Source organism: Tenrec ecaudatus, chromosome 18 (genome assembly GCF_050624435.1).
Source record: "Tenrec ecaudatus isolate mTenEca1 chromosome 18, mTenEca1.hap1, whole genome shotgun sequence".
NCBI classification, from domain to species: domain Eukaryota; kingdom Metazoa; phylum Chordata; class Mammalia; order Afrosoricida; family Tenrecidae; genus Tenrec; species Tenrec ecaudatus.
This window is the reverse complement of record NC_134547.1, coordinates 58,378,458-58,403,959: the sequence shown is the minus strand read 5'-3', so window position 1 is coordinate 58,403,959 and position 25,502 is coordinate 58,378,458. Positions and strand designations below refer to the sequence as shown.

The window sequence follows — 25,502 nt, the reverse complement described above, 5'->3', positions numbered from 1 at the left end:
GGCTGCTGATCCCGTGCCCCTCTCTGTGCCTAGCCCACTGCTGACCTTCACCCTGCAGCGTAGCTCCTGCTGCGATCACCAGGGGGCGCTGCCCACCCTGGGATGCCCGAAGGTACCACTTTCAAGCCCAGACCAGGGAGGTAAACCCTGGCCTCCAAACTGCAGGAGCCATCGAGCAGGGAGTGTGTGGGGCTCCTTCTGCACGTTCCTAACACGGATCTTATAGCTGGTAGGTTGGGGCCAGAGACGCCCGCATCTCCAAAAGTGCCCTGAAAAGCTGGGTCTTCTGCGTTTGGTATAGCAACGACCCTCAGAAGCCCCCACCTGAGGCCTGAACCCCAAGGGGCTCAGAGAGGGGGCTTCAGGAGCAAAAGCTAGCTGACTGAAAAGCTGGGGGGAAGGGGTAGGAGGAACCATCAGGAAAGTTAGGTTTCCAGGGCAGGGAGGGGTCAGAGGTAATGGGTGAGAGGTCCATCTAAAACCGGTGGCTCTCTAGTTGATTCTGACTCATGGTGATGCCCTTGACCTGCCAAGGCCTTTTGTCCTGTGCCTCTGGTTGGGTGTGAACCACTCACCATTTTGCTCAACCATCTGCTTCATGCCCTCTGCCAGCCACAGGCTACAACGTGAGGACTAGGAACAGGATTCTGGAGCTCGGGAAGGGACTGAATGTCTTTCCTCCCTTACAATCCAGTCACTCCCCAGTGCCGTCTCGTGCCCAGTCTGTGAGCCAGGCAGCAGCAGGCATAACAGGCCAGGGACCCTTTGCTTGCTTCTCCCCCTCTTGCCACCCTTTCCTGCCTTGTGGATTAGAGATAGCAAGAACAAAAGCTTCGGCCTGTCAGCTGAACTTTACCTTCTCCCTGATAACCCCCCTCACCTGCCATTCCATTCACTGACTGCCAGGGTTAGGGTCAAGGGGAAAACACAAATGGAGGGTAGCAAGGTGGGCGACATGTGTCCTCCATTCCAGCAACAGGGCCATGGTGTGTCAGTGAAGGGCTGTCAGGGAAGGGCGATGCTGAGGACAAAGGCCAGAGATGGCCCTGCTGTCTCCTTGTTTGAAGAAATTGAGATTGAAGACCACACGGAATCCAGGCTGCTTGCAGGGTGGAGTTAGCAGGTCTCATCCAACTTACCAAATGGTCAGCAACTCACCTGCCGAATGTACTCTGCCAAAGGTTAAATCACCTCTCACCAGCTGTTTCACATAGAACTTACTTAACCTCCCGGGGCTGCTGATTCCTTTTCTGTAGGCAGGAGCTGTCAGGACTAACTGCTGTCAGGTGCTCCCTGGCGCCTGCTACCGGGAGAACAGCCACACTGGCTGATTGCATGGTGGCCCCGATGCCCTAAAACAAATGCAAACCAGTGCCGGGAGACGAGTCAAGTCTGAAAGGGAATGCCTGCCATGTGTGCCACGGGGGGCAGCCACACTGGCTGTTCAGTGGGTGCCCAGCACTGTTGTGGACAGTGCCAAGGAGCAAATGCGATTTCAACAGGCAACCAGGATGCAGTGGCAGAGGCCTGTTGGAGTTACTGTGTTCTCAGCTCGAGCTCAGGACCCCTTTGAGGGATTGGATCGTCTGGGTGGCAAGACAGCGGGAATGATTAATGGGGAACGAGATGGACTGAATGCCACCAAACTGACCCTGTTTAGATTGGGCAAAGGCCCAATGTTTTGTTCATTTTCCTTGGCTCAAGAAATGTCTATCTCCCCTAGTTTCTCCAACTACGTCAACCTGAAGAAGATAACCAGTCGCAGAATGGAACATGCTGGGATCGTGGAAACGGCAGGGTCTTGACCAGACCCAGGCCAGGTTCCGGAGCCAGGCTCAGCTGGGTTGCAATCAACAGCGGTGGCATCAGTCCAGGTGCGGAAAGGAAGCCAGTGATGGCCAGAACACCGAGGGCACTGCCGACGGGCGAGGGACATTCCCACAAGGTTGTGTGTGGAGTCGGCAGGCAGAGAGCCCCAGTGGTGCGATGGGTCAGTTCTGGCTGCAGAAAAAAAGTGCTCAGTGACTTGGCCCTTTGTACTGTTCTGCCACACAGGGCCACTGGGAGTAGAGACTAATTTGTTGGGACCTAGCAGAGGTAGGGGGGAAACCGGCTTCTGGTTTCATTTGAATGATGCCTCGCCGGCTGTATTTTGAACTGTGCAATGGGTGACCCCTTGGAGCTTGTATCAATCAAAGCTTGACTCCCTGACCCCACCCCCAAAAAAATCCCAACACAACCAAATCATTTTCAAACTCTCCGGGGAAGAGTACAATCAGAAAGGAGAAACTGCTATATTGGTGACCCAGCTCCGTACAGATTCTGCTCTGGATGGAGCATGAAGACGGGGGGGGGGGGGCCTGTGCAAGGAAACCATTCTGGGAAGACGCACTGGCCTGCCTGGGGATTAGCTCAGCCTCAAGCTGTGACTGCCTAAGGCCACTGACTCAGAGCCCCGAGCTCCCAGAAGGCCCGGAGTTGTTTTCCTGGAAGTCCCCTCTCCTGGAGCGTGTTATTGTGACTGCTCCTCAGGTGGGCCTGGCACTGACCACTGTCTACCCACTCACCTCGCTGCTACACTCCCAGGCCGGCAGACTACAAGATGCACTGCACAGCCTGTCACCGCCAAGATCGCCTCTTCCCATCTGCTGGAGAGGAAGTGGAGTCTCGGGAACACAGCTTTGCCTCCCAAGGGCCAGGAGGCCTGCCCGCCCCACCTGGGGCAGCATGATACTGCACCCACCAGGAGGCTCCCTCCCCCCGCCCCACCCGGCCAGGCAGGAACCACAGCACACGGCCCGTTTGGAGCACTTGTTAATCCGTTATGATTTATTAGCTGTACAGCAGTAGATTCTCCTCCCCAGCTTTCAACCCATTACATATTCATTACAGGTCTCATGTTGGCGTCCTAAAATAATGAAAAAGATCACACAGTACAGCTAAGTACAAAATGCATCAACCTAGAGTCTAATTGATGGCTCTCTTAAAGCAATACACAGAAGAAAAAGGTGTTGGAGATCAGTAAAGACGGAGTCGTCCTAAAAAATACATTTAAATGTGTGACAGTTCATGTGCAAGAATCACTTTTTTGTTGGTTTTGTTTCACATTATTATTATTTTATTTTTTGAAGATCCAAAGTTTAAATTGCTGACCTAGCAAAATTTTCTGGCCCAGCTTGTTCCGGGCGGCTGTGACCCATCCACAGTCACCCTGCTGCCCGAACAGAGGGTTCAGGAAACACAAACTCGGCTACAAACAGAGCAAAGAAAATGGAGATGGACAATCAGAACTGAAAGTTAATTGTTCGAGGTCCGGGTCCGGGTGCTGGCTCCGGGAGCTGGTGTCTCAGTCTTGCGTGGGCTTCCGGGTGTGGCAGCAGTCTGGGCTCTGTTCAGCTACATGATTGTAATCCAATTCTGTTTACACACTACAGAGTCTGTGGGAACTTAATTTGCAAGTAATTAAACTGCTGGGTTTCTTACACTGCACTTCTTAATTAATGGAAAAGATTAAAATGTAAAAAAAGTTATTTACAAGCTTTGACCATACCAGAACCTCTGCCCAGAAAGAGGCAAGGCTTTCTGGACAGAACCCGATCGTAGCATGCCATATACTACTGGTGTGCAGTCGACTCCGGGCAAAGGGAGTCAGCGAAAGGCAAAAGCAAAAAAAAAAAAAAAAAAAAACCAGTTTAAAAGTCTAAGTCCTTCCCAGGTCTGCATTTACAATTAAAAACTCTGCTGGGAAGAAGACCATAGAACTCTGGGAGACGGGGTGGCCATTCTGGAGTGGTTTACCATATTGCGGAAGGGCAAGCCATCTCACTTCCTTCTGAGACAGCGAGTCAGGCTTCCACACGGTCCGAAGCACTTCACAGTAAACCCTCAGAGATTCAGAACATTCCATGATTGCTAACATCAAACAAAGTCCTATTTAAATCACATTTTCCTAACATCATTCTTGGAAGTTTTAGTTCTCTGTATGTTTGGTAAAATGGTGTAAAATGTTGCTTTTTCCCAAAGCCAAAAGAAGAAAGAAGGGAGAGGAATTAAGATGTGAGCCGTTGAAACACAGCCCAGAGCAGTCCTGGAACGGAGGGCACCCCACCATCACCGGTCCATCATGCTGAGGATCATCTCAGGTGTGAGGTCTCCATTTGGGGCGTCTGTGGCAGCTGGTGGGGCCTCCTCCTCCCCCTCTGTGGGCTCGGCGTCTGGCTCTTTTTTGACTTCAACTATAATGTTCTCAATTGCACCTGTGTTCTGGTCTTCAACCTGAATGATGGCAGCTGCTGGCAAGAAAAGAGCACACATTAGCCAAACGCCACATGCAACTCCCGACTACAGGGGTCTGCTCGCGGTGGCCCTGCCAGCAAGGCAGCAAAGCCTAAGCAGGGACACAGAAAAGCCAGTGAAAACGACCTACTACTATCACGTGGACATGCTCTGGCTATGCAAACCCACTGCTGGCACGGCCAGGAAGCACAGTGCTACCACTCTCTCCACAGGGCTCCTAACGGCTCCGTCCAGTCTCCAGGTGCACTTTGGTTCCCTGACCCTGGCTGTCTAGCTGTGCGAGGCAGGCAGGCAGGCAGAAGGCTAAGACCAAGGGGGCCAGAAAGACTACCTGAGATAATCCTGGCTGCCGTTTGTATTCTGTGTGGTGCCCACGTATCCCAAGAAGCTGACATTTAAAAACTGTTGGGGTTCTCACACCCCCTGGCCCTGGAACCACTTCTTCACTCCAGCAAGAGGCCAAGTGGGAGTGCTGGTCCCCAGGGGCTGCAGCCACGCACCTCTCTAGGGCATGGGGGTGGAGCAGCAAGGAGGGGCAGTGACCATTTCAGAAGGCTGAGAGAGACCTGGGTGCCCCTGTGGTGAGGGGCACAGTGCAACTGAGAACAAACAGGAGGGCTGGCAGCCAGATGCCCGTCCTCACAGAGCCAGGCGGCACCCCTTGAAACTACAGGCCTGAGTCTCTCAGGACAATCTCAGCAAAGAACTGTCATCGATCCTTCTTTGTGAGCCTGGCTTCTTGGCGCTCATTACCCTGCCGGTTGATGTGACTCGAGTTGTTCTGCACACCCCTCTTACAGGAACACGGCCCAGCTTGTCAAACCGAAGACGCTTCCTTCCCAACATGGAACAGGCCGCAGCTGTTCCCATTAAAACTCCCTAAACTCGGCCTTGGAGAGCTTGTTCCAGACATGATCTTCCTTGTCCTCATGGCTTAGTTTCCATCTCCCCAGAGAACAGGAAGCGGTCTGGCTCCCCCATATGCTGGGTGAGGCCGCAGCTCCCAGCGCTCTGAGAAGGAGACAACCACTTACGCTGGGTCTGTTTGGGCTGGTTGGTTCTTCCAGGTGGCCTCCCTCTCCGCTTCTTGGCGGGAGGCGGGGCTGGGGTCACAGGTTCTGGCTCTGGCTCTGGCTCGATCTCCACAGCAGGCTCTTCCTCGTCCTCGTTATCATCCAGGTCTGGCTCAGCATTTTCTTCTCCAGGAAACCAGGAAGACCAACAGGAGGTAGGGGGCAGGGAGGAGGGGATGGAAGGAAAAACAAGCACAAATCATCACATAGTCTGTTAGGTCTACTTGTTAATTGTTCTGAGTTCCATAAAAGACAGCTTATGGCGACCGTCCACTATCACCAGAAAACTGGTGTGGTGGCAGCATTAAGAGCTTGCAGACGTTGTACTTACATCATATGTAAGTGAAATCAGTTCGCTGGACTTTAGTTTCCAGTGTTTCAGAGAGAATGCCATCCTACCCCATTACCCAGCACACCACGAGGGCTGTGGGAGTCGAGACTCATGTAAAGTGGCCTCAGACGCCACACTGCAGATGTTCCAGTTCTCCTCACACCCTTCCCGGGGACTTGCGCATCAAAGGACTAAGCTAGCGTGGCGTGACACTCACTGCCCACACACAGCTTTTACGGTGACTGTGTGTCACCATGGACAGGCTCTCCATTATTCAAGTTACACCTGATGGCTTCGCTCCGTGAGATGCTTCACTACCCTTAAAAAACAGTACGTGCTCAGTCCAGTAAGAAGCTTACAGTTTCCCTGGCGGAGCCAGAGCAGGTAGGCTTCAAATCTCGGTCCTCCGAGGGGACTCAGGGACTCTTTCTGCTGCTCATGCCTGCAGGAGCCAGTGGGCCTGCTAACGTTCCTGACTATCTCAGGCTGTGGGACAGGAACACCCCAAGTGGGTGGCTCCATCACAAACAACTTCATTTCCTTGCAATCTGGGAAGCTCATCAAACACACCACCCGAGCTCACTGTCAGGAGTGGAGTCTGAGTGGCATGAACCCCACAGGACAGGGCAGAACTGCCCTGAGGGTTGCCCAGGCTGGAGCTCTTTAAGGGCCCAGAAAGTCTCATCTCTCCCCCAAGGTGGTTAGAGCCCAATGCACACCCCACTCTGCCAACAGGGCTCCTACTGTCTGGGTCTCTGGAGCCAGCTCTGGGGAACGGTTTCCTCTCTGTGCTGGCTGGGAGCCTCTGTCCCTGGGGGACACGCCCTCATCTCCACTCATGTGTTTCATCTCTTTTCTATCTCCAAAGAGACCTACACCAATCCTGCCTTACCAACATTGAAGAGGCAACCCTAACCCATAGCCCCAGGTTTAACAGTTAGGATTTACAACCAACCACGCAGTCCATGACCAGCGCCCCAGTTACTGCAGACAAATATGCACGCTACTGTTCTCCGAGCTGCCCGAGGCTGCAGGCACGTGCCTGCTCCGAAACAGTGTTGACATGCAGAGATCTGACAGAATGCCTGCTTTTTCACTAAGTGGAACCCTGAGTAAAATTTGGGCACACCCTTCTGTGGCAGCATGCCAAGAACAAGATGTCTCCCTGTTGGTTTCTTCACGCCCCCTATTGCCCAAGCTGGTCCAATGCCTAGGAAACTCAACAACCTAACAATCGTGGTCAGAACCGGCAGGGGGTAGGAGGGGGAGCAACACAAACACAAAAAGGTTAATTAGGCCAAATACTTATTGGCTTGGAGAGATTTGGGCAAAAATCCCTGAAAATAGCAGTGGACTGTTGGCCAATCTTTGCAGACAGACAACAGACAGACCTTCAGGGGAAGGACAACTATGGCTGTGTGGACTTTGTCAGCAATTGAGGCCAGACGGACTTCCATTCCCACGAGGTTGAAGGGCACTAAGGCCCCAGAGCCTAACTGCAGCTCTCCTAGCCAGCAGTGCAGGGGAGAGGGTACAGTGGGGCACCCAGGCAGAGGTCCTTCCGTGGAGGGAGAAGAGCTGGTCTTGCTGGGGGGATGACAAAGCAGCAAGCGAGGCTGCACCGTGGGGAACAGCTACTTCACGGAAGGCTGTCCTAAGGCCACCTGCAGGCACGCTGGCACCGGGCCTTCCAACCTCTCAGGGAGTCTCCCCGAGGTGCAGCCAGCACGGGCTGCTCCTCAGAGCCACGGGGAGTGCTTCGACAGAACTGCAGTGAGCCGTGGCTTGAGGAGGAACACACTTCTAGGGTAAGGTGACCAGACGTCCCGCTTTTGAACAATTTGTCCCGCGGTGTTTTAAAAAGTCCCGGTTTTTGGAAAGAATGCGCGACAAACCAGGGTATGCGGTTTTCGTCCGCCATGGGGCTATTTCACCAGGATATGCGTTTTATCAACGGTGTCCGCTTTCCCAGTGTGCACGTCTGGTCACCGTACTCTAGGGCCGCCATAAGCTGAGTCCAATGCAAAGGGACAAGCACCACCTCACATCCAACGGCAGAAAAACGGCTTTCAATAGTTGCCTCACTACAGACGGAAACAAAAAAGCAAGTTATTCTCCTGCTTAGAGTCTCCCAGAAAATGTGAAACTCCTGAGCAGACACCACTGAGCTGGCTTGAGAGGAGCGGTAGCTGAGCTGAGGCTGGAGGAGGCCTAACTCAACACCTTTGCAGAGGGCACCTCTGTCACACACAAAACGCGGCCCCGAGGCACCGGAATGCTTTGAGATGCTTTTTCTGAATGTCCACTCCCTGTCCATTATTGCTCATAAGCCATTCAGAAGACAACAATGGGGAGCACAGGAAATACACTAGGAACTACCTGGAGCCTCTCAATTCTGATAGCGCTTCTGGTAAAATACATCACACAGAGTAAAATGCTTCTACACTGTTTTTCCATGAAAATTTTTCATTTCGCCCTTCCTGTAGAGGCCTGAGGTGACCTGCCAAAATGGTTCCCTACTCACTTGACCCAGGAAACCCTACAAAATCCTGCAAATCAAGACAGTCAAATCTCCAGGTCCACTTCAAGAACACTGTGAAACTGCCCAGGCCATCAAAGGCATGCACATCCGAAAGCCACCAAACACTTGAAAGCCGTCACTCTGCAGAAGCAGCGCGCCCTTCCGACGGTGCCAATGGAGGCGTTGGCAGGTGTGCCCAGGCCAAATGGACCCCGGGTCGGTGGCCCAAGAGTGCTGAACTTTTGCTGCACATGCTTAACAATGAAGAGTCATGCTGACCTGAAGGGTTTAGCCATGGATTCTCTGGTCACTGAGCACATCCAGATGAACAAAGGCCCTGAGATGCGCCGCTGCACTGAGAGAGTTCATGGTTGGATCGTTCCATCCATGAACTCCTCCTGCCACATTGACATGATACTGACTGAAGAGGAACAAGTTGTTCCTAAATCAGAAGAGGAGGTTGCAGAGAAAAAGATTTCCCAAAAGAAGAAAACTTAAGGCTTGGGAACAAATCAAGCTTAAAATAATAAAAGTTAAAGCAGGAAAAAACTGTTTTTCCATTTCAGATCAGCCTTCTCGTACAGGGCCCAGCCGTCCAAGCATTTTATCACGGACCCCAACTCTCAAAAAGAACTGTGAACGCCTGGAGGAGTCCTTGGGGCGCGGTGGTCACATAGTGGGCTGCTAATTGGAAGGTGAGCCATTTGCCATCACCGCCTGCCTCCGGGGAGAAAGGTGAGAGGCTCCAAGACAACAGGGACGGTCTCCCAAGGCCCCGAGGGTCGCCTTACACCCCATTCACCTGGATGGCATTGAGTTGGATTTTCCCTTGGTTCATGCCTGGATTTCATGACTGGAAAGGCAAAAGGGCACCCTAAAGAACGCGAGAGGGCGGAAGGCGGGTTGGCTTTATTAGAGAGAGGAGGAGGAAAGGCCGGAGGTAAAAGCTGACCTCACAGTCTGAAGGACACCTCTTGGTTCCTACTGCCGCTGCCACGCAGATACAACAGTGGGTGGCTAACCAACTGGAACGGATTTTCTCAACAGACCGGGAGTCTAGAGCTGGGGATTCGAAGGGAGGGCTGTCGGCTCTGGAAGAAGGTCCTTGTTTCACCTGAGCACCTGCTCTTGGGCGATCTCCACGTGCTTGATATCACCACCCCCTGCGATTTTAGTAACTCGAGAGACTCCAGACCCACTTTACAGGACACTTGCCTCACAATGCAACACCCCAGGGACCATAACCACAGGCAGGGACACAGTTCAGTCTATGGCGGGCAGGGCAGTTGAAGCAGACGCTGGTCAAGATGCATCAGCCACTGCTCAACCCCCACCTGCCTGTGGACTGGGTATGTTAAGAACATGGGGGAGACCCTGGGCTGGCCTTCGGAGGTGACCATTTTGAGAATTTCACTTATAGTTATTGAATAAAGATAATAGTTTTGCTTTGGATTTAACATGCGCCAGATGAAGCGCTGAATGACCCAAGAAAAACAGACTCAAAAACTCACTCCAGGAGTAACTAGAGATCCTAGATACGCATACACACACAACACACACACACACACACACACACACACACACACACTCTCTCTCTCTCTCTCCAGGAGTAACTGGCGATCCTAGATACGCATGTACACACACCCACACACACACGAGTAACTGGCGATCCTAGATACACATGTATACACACACGAGTAACTGGCGATCCTAGGTACGCATGTACACACACACACTCTCCAGGAGTAACTGGCGATCATAGATATGCATGTACACAAACACACACACCAGGAGTAACTAGCGATCATAGATACACATGTACACACACACACACACTCTCTCTGTCAGACACACGCTCTCTCTAATAGTAAATACCTATCATATATACGCATGTACACACACACACACACACACACACACACACGCTCTCTCTCTCCAGGAGTAAATAGCTATCATATATACACATGTACACACACACACACGCGCGCTCTCTCTCTCCAGGAGTAAATAGCTATCATATATACACATGTACACACACACACACACACACACACGCGCGCGCGCGCTCTCTCTCTCCAGGAGTAAATAGCTATCATATATACACATGTACACACACACACACACAAGAAAGTGGTACAAAATCTCCCAGCCACTTACCACTGTCAGAAGAGTCTTCTTTTTTAGAACGCATCTTTCTTTTTCTTCCACGTTTACTCTTTTTCGTTTCTCCTCCATTCTCTCCTTCTACGCCATCTGGACCAGCACAATTATCAGCATGCCTTGCCATGGTATTCTAACAAAACAAAACCCTCTTTCATATTACTTTTTAAAAAAGCAACTATCAAGACGGGAAACTTGGAAGTTGTTAGTTTCAATGAAGCACAGTGAAGGGAGGTGTGAGGAGGACGCAGGAGCAGGAGCAGGAGTAGCAGGATCAGCCACAATAGGGTGGCTACGAGTCGGCAATGATGCAACATGTAAGAACTGCTAACAATTCATAATGGAAAAGACAAAACTGCTTCTATATCATTTATAAAGAAACAAAACAGCCGGCAGGACCCTGGTCACAGTGTCTCGGCGACTGCTTCAAACCCTGTACCCAGGACACTGCCTCCGTGGAGTGGGTTCACAATAAACACTTATTAAATAAAGGTGAAAAACAAGAAGGACGACCATGTCACCGTTGGCTTTCCTGAGATCTGCTAGGCCTGGCTGCGCTGTGCTCTCCTCACCTGGGGCTGGCTCTGACTCTGGAGCTGAGCGCGGGAGACCAGGAGAGGCTGGCCCCTCCTAAGACCGGGGGGTATCCTCTGAGGAGGGCTCAGCAGGCCACAGACATAGGGTGTAGATGGGGATCCGACGAGCCCTGTCCCCCTCTAAGGAAATGACTCAGAATACGGAAACTTAGGGAAGCAGAGGTGGGGTTCACAGTGGGTAGCAGTCATCTAGACGGGGTGACTGGCTGGGGACTGCCCTTGTCTTTCAAGGAAGCAGCGCTGTTTCCCGCAGAATTCCTCTGCTCGGCAGCGGAAGATCAAGACTGCAGAATGAAGAAGCATCACCAGGAGGCGAGGTGGGAGCCTTACCCGGCGAGTAAATGTCTTCCCACACTTAGAACAGACGAAGGCCGCAGGGACAAAGTTGGGGTCGTGATAGCGTTTGAAGTGCATGTCGAGCAGCTGTTTCTGGCGGAAGGTCTTGTCGCAGTGGCTGCAGGCATAAGGCTTCTCCCCAGTGTGGGTGCGTTTGTGCATGATCATGTGCCTTTCCTGAAATGAGAGCCAAGGGTCCCAGATGCACAGGCACATAGCGGACAGGCCTCTCTCGCCCACCGCTGAGACCACCAAGTCATCCTTACCTGGGCCCAGGGAGTGCGGACAAGTCCTGGACTCCCACTCTACCAGCAGACCTCCCCCACCCGAGACCCGCCAGCTCAGGACTTCCACTTACACATAATTCTGAGAAAAAGGAGGAGGCAAAGCGGTCACTAACAATAACCCTCAGCTGCAGTCAGCGGCAATGCAACCGAAGGCCGTGGCCTCTCAACTATTTTTCATTTGGGGGCGCTCCTCCCAAACCATACAGTTTAAAAACCCGACAGTTCGTTGTCGGTTCCCGGTAAGAGCTGCAGACGGTGTAGCTGACACCGCTCAAATGCACATGTGGAAAATGTTGAGTGAAATTCAAAGTAATACTTTTAATTTAATTAAAAAAACAAAAACAACCCCCACACGTTTATAAAGCCCGCACTGCATCTTGTGCTCGTCCTACCTGTCTGCAAGCGTAATCACACTGGTCACACTTAAAGCGCTTCTCATTCTTGTGTGACTTCTGATGCTGGATGAGGGCGTAGCGCTCGTGAAACACGGCATCGCAGTAGCGGCATTTCTTGCCTTGCTCGATATAGGAATGCTGCTTTCGCAAGTGCACACCTGGAAGCAAACACAAAGCCCAGTCCAGCTTGGGAAAATGTAAACAAGCACACGGACACAGCAGCCCAGGTCCTTCTAATGCTTGGGGGGGGGGGGGGGGCCCTCGTGGCACAGTGGGCTTCAAGCTGTGCTGACAGCCTCAAGACCACTGGGTTCAAGCCTCCGGTCGCTCTGCTCCTTTCAAAATGGACAGCCTCAGAAAGGAAAGGGGCATGTCCACTCTATCCTGGAGTGTTGCGATGTGTTAGAAACAACTCCATGGCCAGCGGTACTGCTGTGTGAAACAACGACTCTGGCCGCCACACAGAAAATCAACTTAAAAAGAGGAACAAACGTGGGGAGACCAGTTAAGATGGCTGAAGGCAAGGAGTAGACGGGGCTCAAGCATAGTGACGGAAGCCAAGTGAGGCATCAGGGGAACCCCGCGTGGACTGTGCCGTGATCCCAGAGGAAAACCCAGCAGCTAAGCAGCAGCAGCTCCAGAAGGCAGGCAACTGTCTCCATATAAACCCAAGAGTCAGCGAGTGAGGTTGTTTCTGGTCCTCGTAGTTTCATAAATCTAACCCCCCAGACTCAATAAAACCAACCAACCAACCAAGCATGTTTTAGCCGTGCCTCCACTTCATCTACTTACCCAAATCACTTTTTCGGGCTATGACAGTGTCACAGTGGGGACAGTGAAACTTGGCCACATTTTCAGTGTGCTTCTGTAAAATGTGCATCTTCATGGTACCACTCTGGGTAAACCGAGCATGACAAATATAACATTCATAAGGTTTTTCCCCTTCAAAGGAAATACAGAATGAACACATTCAATGAGATGAAGACATTGTCATTTACTTGGAGGACAACTCAGGGGCAGATGTGCTAAGTCACAGGGAACCTTCAGGTCTCACACACTTAGCCCAGTGTGTGGCTGGGAGGGTTGGGGGTGGGAGTAGGGGCAGAGGCTGGCATAGGCCACTGCTCTGCACATGCCAACCTCCAGCCCCAGCTGAAAAGCCCGCAGGACTACCAGCCACTGTGTGCTGCCCAGCTCCACTCGAACCCTTCACATCTTGTCCCTGCACAAGCCTGCCTGCCTTTGGGGAGAGTCCACAGTGGGCCAGAGTGACGATGTGTTCTTCTTGGTAGGTACACGGAGTGAGCAATAAACTTCTACAAGTTAAAAACTCGAGATTTGCATTTTGTCTCTTTAAAAGTCCTATCTCCTCCCATTTGCGCAGACTCACACTGAGTAACGAAACCATCCGGGCTCAAGCGTGTAGTCTGAAGAACAAAGTCAGACCTATGCTGCGGAACCAGAATCCACCTCTTTGCCGGCCTTTGGTTGGGGCTGTGCGCACGCTGGGAAGCCGCTCGCGGAGAGTCCTACCTGAATGGGTTCTCATGTGCCTTTTGAGCTTGTAGGTGTCCCTGCTGGCGTAGCTGCACAAACTGCACTGGAACGGACGCTCGCCAGTGTGAGACCGTATATGACGTTTTAACTTGCTGACCTACGGCAGGACGGCAACTTATTAACACGGACAGCCACAAAGACTTAGTTCTGGCGCACTGAAATTCCACAGACACCACCAACAGATAACGTCACATCCACCTTACTACTTGCAACCGTAACTTCTCCAATCCGTATAACCAAGGGAGGCCTAACCGCAGAAAGCTGCCCAAGTGGAAAAGTAGTCACCACCACTGATGGTTCGAGCAGAGATAGGTACACATTGTGTAGTGTAGCACTTCCTCCCGTTCCTTCTGCTGTGGGTGAGGACCGACAGACATTACCTAGTCCAAGGGTGGGAAGGCCTCTGCCATTAAGATAGGGAGGTTGCAAAGCCGACCACGGAGACACAGCGAGGCTCAAATGTAGCAATTCCTCACCATATGATCCCCTCTGGACTCATCCAAGTTGCCTCACCTTTTCACACTTCTTTTCGACTGAGGTGTTTCTGTGGTGTGTCTAGTCACTGTGGATGTGGTTTGGGGTGCTTGTTTGCTTCCTGTGTGTTTTCTGACTTTCTGTATATAAAATCTAGGATCGGTCAATCTCAAAGGGAAATGGGGAACCCAAGATGGGAGTTCCAGCAGGTGTCTCATGAAAAACGTTTAGTGATTGACTGGTTTTCACTGGGTTTTCCAGGGGTCAGCTATAGCAAGCGACACAAGAGAGGGATGGAGACTGAATCAAACAAGGGCAGGAGAGAGAGTAGAAAGATGTGGGCGGGGAAGCAAAGGGTCTTGCTGCTAGGGTTCGGACTAGCTCTGCCCCTGCACTGGGGCCAGACCCCAACTCACCACTCCCTCCCTTTCTCTACACGAAGGGTGTTCAAATGGGTTGCGGAAATGGAAGAAAAGATGATGGAATTTTTCTAGTTTTCTGAAGCACCTTCATGTTTAGTAATTCTCAATGGCTTTAGAATAATCTGCTGCCTGTTGATGGATTGGTTTCCTTTCAAATTCTGGATGAGTTAGTGAGTTTGTTTTAACCGCCCTCACTTCCTGTCTTTTGCACTTCTTCCAAGGCTGGCAAGGCTCTGGGACCCCAACTTCGTCATCACTAAGTCTTCTGCCTCCTACTGTGGACTCAGTCTTTCTCCCAAACCACACATTTCAGACCTGGCTCCAAGAAGTGCTCTGAATCCTCACTGATCATGGATTTGAAATTTTGTAAGTGTCTCCCCGGATCCTCCGACCAAAGAAAAAAACAGAAAAGCTTTTTTTTTACATACTTAGATGCTGCATAGAAAATTTCCACACGATCTTGACTTGCTTCTATGCGTGTTGATTATGGATCCAAGTAAAATGCTATCTTTGACTATTTCCATCTGTTCTCCATCTTTATGAGGTTGCTTATTGGCCAATTATGTTGAGGTGTATTCTATACTGAAGGTTATAATCCGTGACCTAGTATTAAGTGCTTCGACTTCTCTTCCATTCAGCAAAGTTATGTCATCTGCCTATGGTGAGTTATAAATCGTCTTTCCTCCAATCCTTATCATAGTCCAGCCTCTCAGATCACTTAGCATGTGGAAGGGACACGTGAGGAAAGTAACAGCTGATTCACATCTCTCCTAATCTTAAGCCACACAGTACCCCTTTGAACTGTTCAACCAATGCCTCTTACTCTACCTACAAGTTCTGGAGCCCGAATTCTTCACGGTATTATCCATAACTTGTAGTTGCATAGCCAATAAAACATAGTAAAGATCTTTCCAGTATTGTTTTCAGTCAAGACCCCAAGATCCATCTAACACCAACACCCATATCCCTTGTTCCACATCCTCTTCTGAGTTCTAGCAGCTCCCTGACAATGGCCTGCTGCGCGTGCTAAGTTCCCTTTGGTATAGCTGACTCGTGTGACACTGGTGCTGTTGGACACTTTCAGGAGTCTGTCTCATCGGCCCCCTTTCTTTGGAAGGGCATGAACGTGGAGCTTTCTTTCCCCACCGTTTGGCCAGGGAGTTGTCTTCCCAGCACTGCATCCACATGTTGAAATGTTTCAATGGCTACTTTGTCAATTCTTGGAGCCTGTTTGTTAAAACCAATGCCTTTCATTTGATATTCTTAAATTTTCAAGTAAATATATCAGTAAAAAAATATATCTGGAGCTCTGTTTTTTCACTTGATTTCATCAGCTAGGATATCCTATACAATGTTGAAATTGTAAGGGAAGAGGATTATTTTGTCCTCTTCCTCATGGCATGGGGAGATTTCCAATGCTTCTGAGTGAGTTAGGCTGGGTTCACTGGAGACTTCCAGTACACATACAAAGTTCTTTACTCTCAACTTGCTGAAACCATACACAGTGGTGAATACTGAAATTTTTTGGACACTTTGCCCCAGTTACTAGCATACTTGACATATGGCTTTTCTTTAATTTCTCAATGTATAAATAATACATCAATTTAGGTAACACTATACATCAATACTTCCCTAATATAGATCTGGGTAGTTTATCTATTCGACTTAATACCTGCTTACTTTTTCCACGTATTACTAAATTTGGTATGTTTATAATTTTATTCAGAATTTTTATTCCCTATGAGAATACAATAGTTTTCTCTTTTGGGAGTAGCTTTATCCAGTTTTGAAGACGAGTGACTTGAACTAATATCTGATTTAAGCCTTCCATTTGAAAGTTATTTGGCCAGATTTTGAACCACGTACATGATCTGTCTCTTTAAAGTTTGGTAGACTTTCTCATAACATCCTCTGAATCCAGTGTCCCTGCTTAACACTAGGTTTATAGGATGCGGTGACAGCTCAATCTCAACAGAGATTACAGAAGCCGTTTTTAACCCATGTGACAAGACAGTCTGGACATTCTGCGTGGTAGACCTAACTCTATGGATATGTGCTAATTTGATGTGAACATAAACTGTGTACTGATTCCAGCAAATCAGTTTCATTCGTAACAGCATTATTTCAGTAAGAAATAGAAATGTGTCCAAAAGTTCTAGAAAGTAAACATCAAAAGTAAAGAGAAACAATGCAGCAAAGATTGTCCTCTTTAACTGACCCAACGGACCCCCACAAACCAAGGTTCTCAAAGGTTGTCTCATGTAAAATATTACACATCTTATATAAACATATAGTATCAGTTTCTTTCATAAGTTGATGGTGTCTGGTTGTGTTTTGAAATAAGACTGTGCAGTTTTGTTCGCGTGTCAAATTGACAATGTGTCCACAGATGTAAGTATATAAAAAAGTTTGTAAACCTAGTGCTACGGTGTCAGTCCTTCTTCACATTCCTTCTGCGGGGGGTGGGGGGGGGAGAGGAACGGGGCGGGCGAGGGGTGTGACCCGTTTCGCCCCTCTTTAGTCAATCTGGGCGCTGCAGAACCTCACGAGTCAGGCTACCTAAGGGCGGCCCCCACCAGGAGCCCACACGTACTTCTACACTGGCATAGTCGCACATGGAACACTTGAATGGCTTCTCATGGGTGTGTTTGTAACGACGATGCCGCACCAACTCTCCACTGGTCACAAAGGCCATGTCACAGTCTGGGCACTTGTGAGGACGAGTACCTGGAGAAAGGTGGGCACAGGAGGAAGGACAAGGACATAGTTAATGGCAGAGTTCCACGTGGGATCCATGCACCCACTCTGACCCAGCCTGAGACCGGCTTCAAAATCCCCAGCGGGGCTCAGCGGCCCTGTAACGACTCTAATTTCACAATACTAGAAACAGGTGCCAACATGGAGTTTCTCCTCAGTGACCAACCATTTGAATCTAGATAAAAATTCAAACACAAAATTCTCCTTGAATTATGTAATTTTACAAAACAATGGTTTGTGAATATTCTGATCACGATGGATTAAAAAAAAATCAACAGAACAAAACCAAAAATGCCCTGCAACCCTCTTTCAACCACTTAACAAGCTGGCTTCCCTAGGAAAGGTCTGCCTGGAGCGCTGAGAGACTACTTTGGCGGCCCTATCTGGATCTTTGTTGTGAAGCACATCATCAGAACTATGTCCACCAGGGAGGACTGACGGTCACATGCAGATCACGCTGGCAGCCGACCACTCTTCAGAACACTAGGATCGTCTGTAGTTGGGGGCTTGCAATGCGTAAGGAGTAAGTATTCCTGAACTGTACAACTGAAGGCAGATTTCTCTCTAAGAATGGAATTAGGAGGAACCACAATTTAATGACTAGAACCAGCCACCTGCGGAAATGTTTCTTTCTAGACCAGCGGCTCTCAACCTGTGAGTCTCAACCCCTTTGGGATCGAACAACCCTTTCACAGGGGCCGCCCAATTCATCACAGTAGCAAAATGACAGCTATGAAGCAACAACGAAAATAATGTTCTGGTTGGGGGTCACCACGTAAGGAACTGTATGAAAGGGTCGCGGCGGAGAACCGCTGCTCTAGACTGGTGCAGAGAAGCCTGGAGACAAGCGTGTAATGGGAACATGAAGAGAGTCCAAGGAACATTTGTTTGCTTTTTCCATTTGCTTCTTTAGTGACTGAAAAAGAACTGGGTTTGTGTTGACCTAGAGCTGTGCAGGGGCAACGTGGGCCCAGGCATCAGGGAAGACTCACTCGGATGTCGCTTGGGGCAGGAGCTTTCACCCCGCTGACTGATGACCCGTGGCTCTCTGCTCAAAGCCCACACGCACCAACTCGTAGGTCAATGGTATCGACACAGGCAGGAGCATTTCCCTAGCCCGCAAGACAACTAACTACATCTCGAAATGAGAAGGCTTATTTCTTACCACAGACTGGTGCTCTGGTAGATGCACCTAACTCTTGAGACTTGGTTAATATGAATCAGTCCTGCCCAATCAGGTCTGGGAAACCTGACAGATGAAAATTATTTTCAAGGTTGAGGTCCTACAGACAGTACTTGTGTCAAGGTGCCGCCCAGCCCCACCCCAGGAGGTCCTACGCTAGCCAGATGTATCTTAGCTAGTCATGTGCCCCAACCTGGCACTGCCAAATAAACCGTATTTTCAAGTAGAGACTAGGAAGATGTTGAAAAGAGGCTGAGTTCTATCAGTCAAGACGCTCCTCCTGCACAGCGCACTGCTTATAAAAAGTACAGCATCCACTGAGTCATGCCCACTTGACAGCCACGACAGCAGGTCCAAATCAGAGTCAGCATGTGAGAAGAGGTGAAGACCTTGGCTCAAGGGAAAGGAATCTGCATGAACAAGCTGGGAAAAGGATGTCTTTCTTAGCTTTTTTTAGTGAGCCAGGAGGTCGGTGGTTCCCACCCAGCAGGTGCTTTCACAGGGTGAGGCGTTCTCCTCCTAACAAGACGGAGTCTCGAAGCGCACAGGGCGGCTCTAAGAGGCTCCTACCAGGAGATGAGGCGGAATGGACTGGGTGGCAGTGAGTTTGGTTTCAGAGTTTGCAGGCAAATTTCAAAATGTGGAGAGCTCAGAAGAAAGGCTGGGTGTGCCAGTGCCCACAGGACTTTGCTTCTCTCGGGACTCGAGACCTGAGACAGCGGGGAGCTCCTGGGGTCCCTGACCAGCATTATTTCCAATGTGTATGAAGTACAAACATATCCAGGCTGGAGTTGCCGGAACGAATTAGATAGTACTGCCTTCAACTTTCCATCCTGGGATTGGGAATTATGTCTCTTCCCCAAGGTGAGATAAACAGAAACTGCTGGAGCGGCCCCGCATGTGGGAGACTTGACCCCTAATGGTGGTCCTCATAGTGGATGGGCATTTGTTGCCCGGGACTTTTCTGGGGTCATAGTTTTAAATGCTAGCAACATAATGGTGTTCTCTTCAGGAAAAACATCCACCATTTGCTTACTGATAGTTAGGTTCCAAAAACCAGGCCACTGTATAAAAACTAGTATTATGTAAAACGCCGTCTTAGGTAAAATCTCAGTGAGCAAATGCTCTCTAGGCTCCAGGAGTCATTTTGGAGGTGGCCTCGTGGGGCTGGGGCTGCCCCCTGGCCTGCAGTCACTGACCTTAGCAGTTAGCTAGTGACTTCTCTACTCTCGGAACAGGACTTCAGTATGGTGGTGTGGGTCAATTTGTGTCATTTCAAACCTCCAGTGGAGCCAACTGGGCCAGGATGTACAGCATTATGCTAACTCAGAGTTGAGTTCCTGCTACAGAAACTCCCACTTGGGACCACGGCCCCAGTCTCTGTGTGGAAGGTGAAGTGACCTGCATCCTGTCTGTTCTTTTCTGTCACCTTCCTGTCACCCGGCAGCCAGGACCCAAGTGGTACAGCAGAGAGCACTGAGTGCAGATTAAGGGCCCAAGGCCCTGACCTTTTGTTTTCCAACTTTATTTACATGCTTGACCAGGAGAGGGGTGGGCTGGGAAGATCTAGGACACCAGGCTGGAGGGAGGCACTCTTACTCAAAACACAAAGGTTCTCTTCTCACCTGGACTTAAGATGACTTAAGTAGAGGTTTTTGACTCTCATCTCAAATTCAAAATGTCAGATAATGAGGTAGGCGAGAAGGTGTATTAGAGCTTATTGACCGTAGATATTTTAAATCCTTACAGAATTTGGATTACTTCTCAATAAATTTCTTGATTGCCATAACTAAGTGCATTTGCTTAAAATAAAGATTACATGCAGCTGGAAGCAGCCGGGGTTAGACGTCAAATCCGGGTGTATCCTGATCTTTAACCTTCGCGAGTTTGGGGGGGGGGGGGCGCGGGGCAGCGCAGCACTCATCTCCTGGCCCCACATTCGAAATCCGCACCTGTGTGTGTGTTAAGATGGTTCCTCAGGAGGGTGACTGTTCTGAATGCCCTGCCACAGAGATGGCACTTGTGTGGTCTCTCGTCAGTGTGACTTTTCATGTGACGATCCAAATTTGAACGCCGTGGACACGTGTAACTGCAGAGTTCACACTGGAATGTCTTCTTTACACCTATATGCAAAAATACAACAGTTACCTGGTGCAGGGTATCAAAGATTAAGCCCAATCTTAAATTTCTACAAATCTATCCTATTAGCCTTTATACTAAGACATATTATGTCATCATAACTATGGCAGGCCACTGATCAATCTGTCTCCTCAGGCCTTTAAGAAAAGAAAGAATCGGGAAGCTTTCCTTTTAGACTGGTTCCCAAATAATGATCTTTCACAAGCAATCTCTTCATATAAAACCACCTGCTTACCGGCCGGGCTGTGTGCTCGAGATGAGAGGGAGCCAGTCTTACCTTTCTTTTTAATTTTGGTTGGCTTTGGAGGCTTCATGTTACCAACCACCTTCTCAGCATTCACCTCCGACAGCAGCCCCTCCTGCTGCTCTTCCTCGAAGTCGTACACAGACACGTCCACGTCTTTGCCCTCCTCTGTGTAGCGCAGTTTGCTCTTTTTGGTTTTCTTGGTTTTTTTGGCTGGTGGCTGATAGTCAGGGTCTTTCTGCCAACTCGGATCTTCCTGGGGGGGAAGCTCTCCTTGCTCGAGCGTCTCCACCTCTCCATTAGCTCCTACTTTCACCACTTGAAATCCTTCAGGCAAAGGTAAGGTGTGACATATCATAGACTCGCTTTCAGCAAGGCCCTCTTTAGATACTTCGTTCTCATACGCCCCCTGAAGTTCTTCCACTGACGTGGTAGCAACAGGTACAGTTACAGGGACAGGTACTTGAACAAGTTGAAGCTCTCCTATGTTGATGGGCTGTTCCTCCATATTTACAACCTGCAAGGTTATGATCTGGGTATCGTCCACGGCGGCCTCCGTTTCTGGAGCCACTGCCCCCTCCATTACTTCAGTCTTCATCTGCAGAAGGGTCGGGTCCAGCTGTTCCATCATGACCATCTGCACACCACTGTTCACGTCCTGGACCACGTCACCCCCCTCCGTCTGGTTCTGGGGTAGGTGGCACGCATCCTCCTCTTGGCCCCCTTCCCGGCGTCTCTGGTAAGTCTTCCTCTCCTTTCCTTTAATGAACGTCTCCGACTCCTCCACGATGGCTTCCACGGCCTCCCCTTCCATCGCCCCTTCCTTCAGTAAGGGAGAACACAGTTACTTACAACAGTCTGAATGAAAACATACCTTTCAATAAAAAGATCCCCAAGAATACATTAGGCACCAGTAGTTGTCAGCATCTTAAGAAGACACAAAGATAGTAGGTGGGTTCTGGTAACAGGGGAACCACCACCTCTGAAGCAGTCTGGACAAACCAAACCAGAAAAATCTGAAACTAATTAAGTTGCTCTTTCTAACTACCAATTAACAGGAAAAGTGTGACACAAGATGTTAAATTACACAACAGGGACGAAAACCAGCAAAACATAGATGGAGGGGGATAAATCACCAGGAGAGAAAATGGGAAGGATGGAGGGTGAACAAAGCAGCTAGTGCTTCCAAAACAGGGCAATTTCTGCTACTAAGCATTCTACCATGCACAAATCAGTCTCGCACCACAAGAATGTGCTGGACCATAAATGTCAACAGAAATGCTGAGACAGATCTAAGACACTTCAAGCTGTAACAGCCAGACAATGCAAGGATCCTCTTGGGGTCCCAATTTAAACAAACGACAATAGAAATTTCAGTTCTGAACATATATTAGATAATACTGAATAATTATTAATTAGTTGAAATAAAATGTGCATTAACTGTTCAATTGGAAACTGGTGTACTGTTCTAAAAACCTTCAGCTAAATCACAAAAAGTTTAAAACAATCAAAATGAAAGAGAACTGAAGCCCAGGAGTAGATGCACAGAGAGAACTGTTGCAAGGGCTTACAGGGGAGACAGGGGAGGGAGGGAGGGAGGGAGACAGGGAGGTGAGGAGGTAGGGGGAGCAAACAATGTATGTGGGAGCACTAAACTGATGGTAATTACACAACTCATTTTAAAAGCCATTTAACCATGGGGGTATGCTAAAATTGATTGTTGATGACCGTATAACTCTTCCTTTTAAAAAATTCCTTTAAAAATTATTTTATTGGGGCTCTTACAATTCTTATACTAACTTATACATCAATTGTATCAAACACATTTGTACATAAGTTGTCACCATCCTTTCTACTTGAGCCTTTGGTATCAGCTCCTCATTGTTTTCCCTTCGTTTCTCCCTCATGAACCCTTGAAAACTTATAAATTATTATGATTTTCATATCTTACACCAACAATTGTCTCCCTTCACTCACGTTTCTGTTTGTCCTGGGAGTGGCGTGGGGCAAGGTTATACTTAGATCATTGCAATCAGTTCTCCCTTGTACAACTCTTCTTAACATGACTGCAATATTGAATTATGTGATATGCGGATTACTTGCCAATAAAGTGGGCCTTAAAAATAAATGAATGAATGAATAAATGAAATTGTTGACAAACACCTTCAGATCTCATGCACTTACTGTATGCATTTATCAGCACCCTGTCAGAGCATGGTGTTGTTGAAGCGGAACATGCTCTGTCGGAGGGGTGGGTGCCCCCTTCTCTGCTTTTGGAGGGAGAATCAACACTTGGGATTCAGATTCCAGGCCCCCAGGATCCTGTGCAGCACACATAGCCCAGCTCCTCTAGCAGACCGTAATCGGGACACTAAGGGCTCTCTTTCCCCTCTAGAACTCCGAGTTACCCGAGAGCAGGGACCATGTCTATCAAGTAGCTGTGCCCTTGAGCATTGTGCCCAACTAGTACCAATGATCTCAGTAAGGCTGACTGAATCACACACACAGCAGAAAGAAAACGAGGGGAGATCATGCAATCAACTGTTTCTGGCTCTTACAGCCAATGCAAGTACTAAGAGTACTTGATAACTATAAACAAATGGGTATGAACAACTATCTAATTCAAAGTAATAATCTAATAACCATAGTCCATACAATGCTAATTTAAGACTAGAGTTTAAAGTGTAATTCAAGATTGGAGTATAAGGTGTTTTATATTGGTGGCTTAGTCTGCTCAAACAGAAGTTTTTGCTTCTTCCACTCTCTCTACCCAGGCACCTTTCCCACTGAATCCATGCTGGCAGCCAAAGTCAGGATCACCTGCATGAAGCCTCCAGAGAGCCACAAACCTGGTCCTGAATTCTAGGAGCTACTGTCTCACATAAGGAACAAGATAGGCGCAGTGGTTTAAAATAAAACTAGGTGGTGTGAGCTCATGATGCTTCATAGATGTGGAATTGGAACGGGACGCTGAACACAAGACATTTAAGGGCAGAGTTGGGGGAGGGGGGAGGTCTGGATTCTTTAGCTAGAATAAATGCATAAGAGAATTGGTTATGATAAAAATTAATAGTAGGCTTAAAGCTCAGGAGAGGAGGAAGTAGAAGAAAGATGTTAGTTGGGGCTAGTCTAGATGGCTCTGAAATGACAAAAGGGTATATACTTCATACACCTACATGGGGGGAGTTGAGATTTATGGTTTCACAAAGAACAGGGCTTGACTTCTTGAACAAGATGTGTCACTATTGCAAAGGGGGCAAACGCATGTAACACTCCACTGGCTTTCAAAACCCCTTAGGCCCAAGCCAAGGATGGCCTGTTCAGATTTCTGTCTGGCTGCTCTCCGTCTCTTCACAGGAAAAATGGTCATTGGTAGGCTCGGCCTTCTCTGCAACCCAACTCATCCTCAACACAACAAAGCATGCAGAGGTCTGGTGGCCATTGCCCTTTTATTTTTCTTAAATCATTTTATTGGGGCTCGTAAAACTCTTATCACAATCCATACATGCATCCATTGTGTCAAGCACATTTGTACATTTGTTGCCCTCATCATTCTCAAAACATTTTCCTTTTACTTGAACCTTTAGTATCAGCTCATTCCCCTCACCTCCCGAACCCTTGGAATCAGTTCATTACCACCCACCTTCCTCCCCCTCCCTCCCTCCTGAACCCTTAATAATTTATAAATTATTATTTTTTCATGTCTTACACTGTCCGATGTCTCCCTTCACCTTCTTTTCTGTTGTCCACCCCCCAGGGAAGTCACATGTAGATCCTTATGATCGGTTCCCCCTTTCTCCCCCACTTTCCACTTCTCCTCCTGGTATCACTACTCTCATTACTGGCCCTGAGGGGTTTATTTGTCCTGGATTCCCTGTGTTTCCAGCTCTTATCTGTACCAGTGTACATCCTCTGGTCTAGCCAGACTTGTAAGGCAGACTTGTGACCATGATAGTGGGAGTGAGGGGGGAAGCATTAAAGAACTAGAGGAAAGTTGTATGTTTCATCAGTGCTATACTGCACCCTGACTGGCTTGTCTCCTTCCCCATGACCCTTCTGTAAGAGGATGTCCAGTTGCCTACAGATGGGCTTTGGGTCCCCACTCCGCACTACCCCATTCACAATGACATGACTTTTTGTTCTTTGATGCCTGATACCTGATCTTATCAGCACCTCGTGATCACACAGACTGGTGTGCTTCTTCCATGTGGGTTTTGTTGCTTCTCAGCTAGATGGTCGCTTGTTTATCTTCAAGCCTTTAAGACCCCAGAGGCTGTATCTTTTGATGGCCGGACACCATCAGCTTTCTTCATATTTGTTTATGCACCCACTTTGCTTCAGTGATCGTGTTGCGAAGGTGAGCATCATGGAATGCCAGGTTAATAGAACAAGGTGTTCTTGCATTGAGGGAGTTCATGAGTAGAGGCCCAATGTCCATCTTCTAAATACTAAACCTACAAATATATGTACATAGATCTATTTCCCCATCATCATCATATATATATTTACATATGTACATGCCTATGTTTAGACCTCTATAAATGGTCTTTGCCTCCTAGTTTGGCCATTACCCTTTGCTAAATGTCTGTTGGCTGATAAATTAATTGCACACTTCAGCACTTATAAATTTCCTAAAATGATCCATTTGCCTAATTGGTCTATGAAAGCCCTGGAAGATAGAATCCAAGCCTGAAGCAATAAACACGTTTTTGACCAGGCTCAGCACACTCC

The 25,502-nt window shown here is 48.8% G+C and overlaps 1 protein-coding gene across 9 annotated transcripts in view; it reads right to left on the bottom strand.

Moving 5' to 3' along the window:
• Nucleotides 1-2,801: 2,801 nt before the first annotated feature.
• CTCF (CCCTC-binding factor) overlaps nt 2,802-25,502 on the bottom strand; it is a 51,772-nt gene continuing 29,071 nt past the window's right edge. For 4 of the 9 annotated variants that reach the window (XM_075536225.1, XM_075536220.1, XM_075536219.1 and 1 more), the window contains 10 exons: nt 20,805-21,594; nt 20,341-20,511; nt 17,042-17,175; nt 13,529-13,649; nt 12,788-12,937; nt 11,993-12,153; nt 11,308-11,490; nt 10,379-10,514; nt 5,331-5,495; nt 2,802-4,292 (listed from right to left, as the gene is read on the bottom strand). In XM_075536225.1, the coding sequence (XP_075392340.1) occupies nt 4,111-4,292; nt 5,331-5,495; nt 10,379-10,514; nt 11,308-11,490; nt 11,993-12,153; nt 12,788-12,937; nt 13,529-13,649; nt 17,042-17,175; nt 20,341-20,511; nt 20,805-21,585 (2,184 nt within the window). In that variant the 5' untranslated portion in view covers nt 21,586-21,594 and the 3' untranslated portion in view covers nt 2,802-4,110. The remainder of the gene's footprint in view (nt 4,293-5,330; nt 5,496-10,378; nt 10,515-11,307; nt 11,491-11,992; nt 12,154-12,787; nt 12,938-13,528; nt 13,650-17,041; nt 17,176-20,340; nt 20,512-20,804; nt 21,595-25,502) is intronic. The other 5 variants (XM_075536226.1, XM_075536223.1, XM_075536227.1 and 2 more) reach the window with 3 other exon arrangements.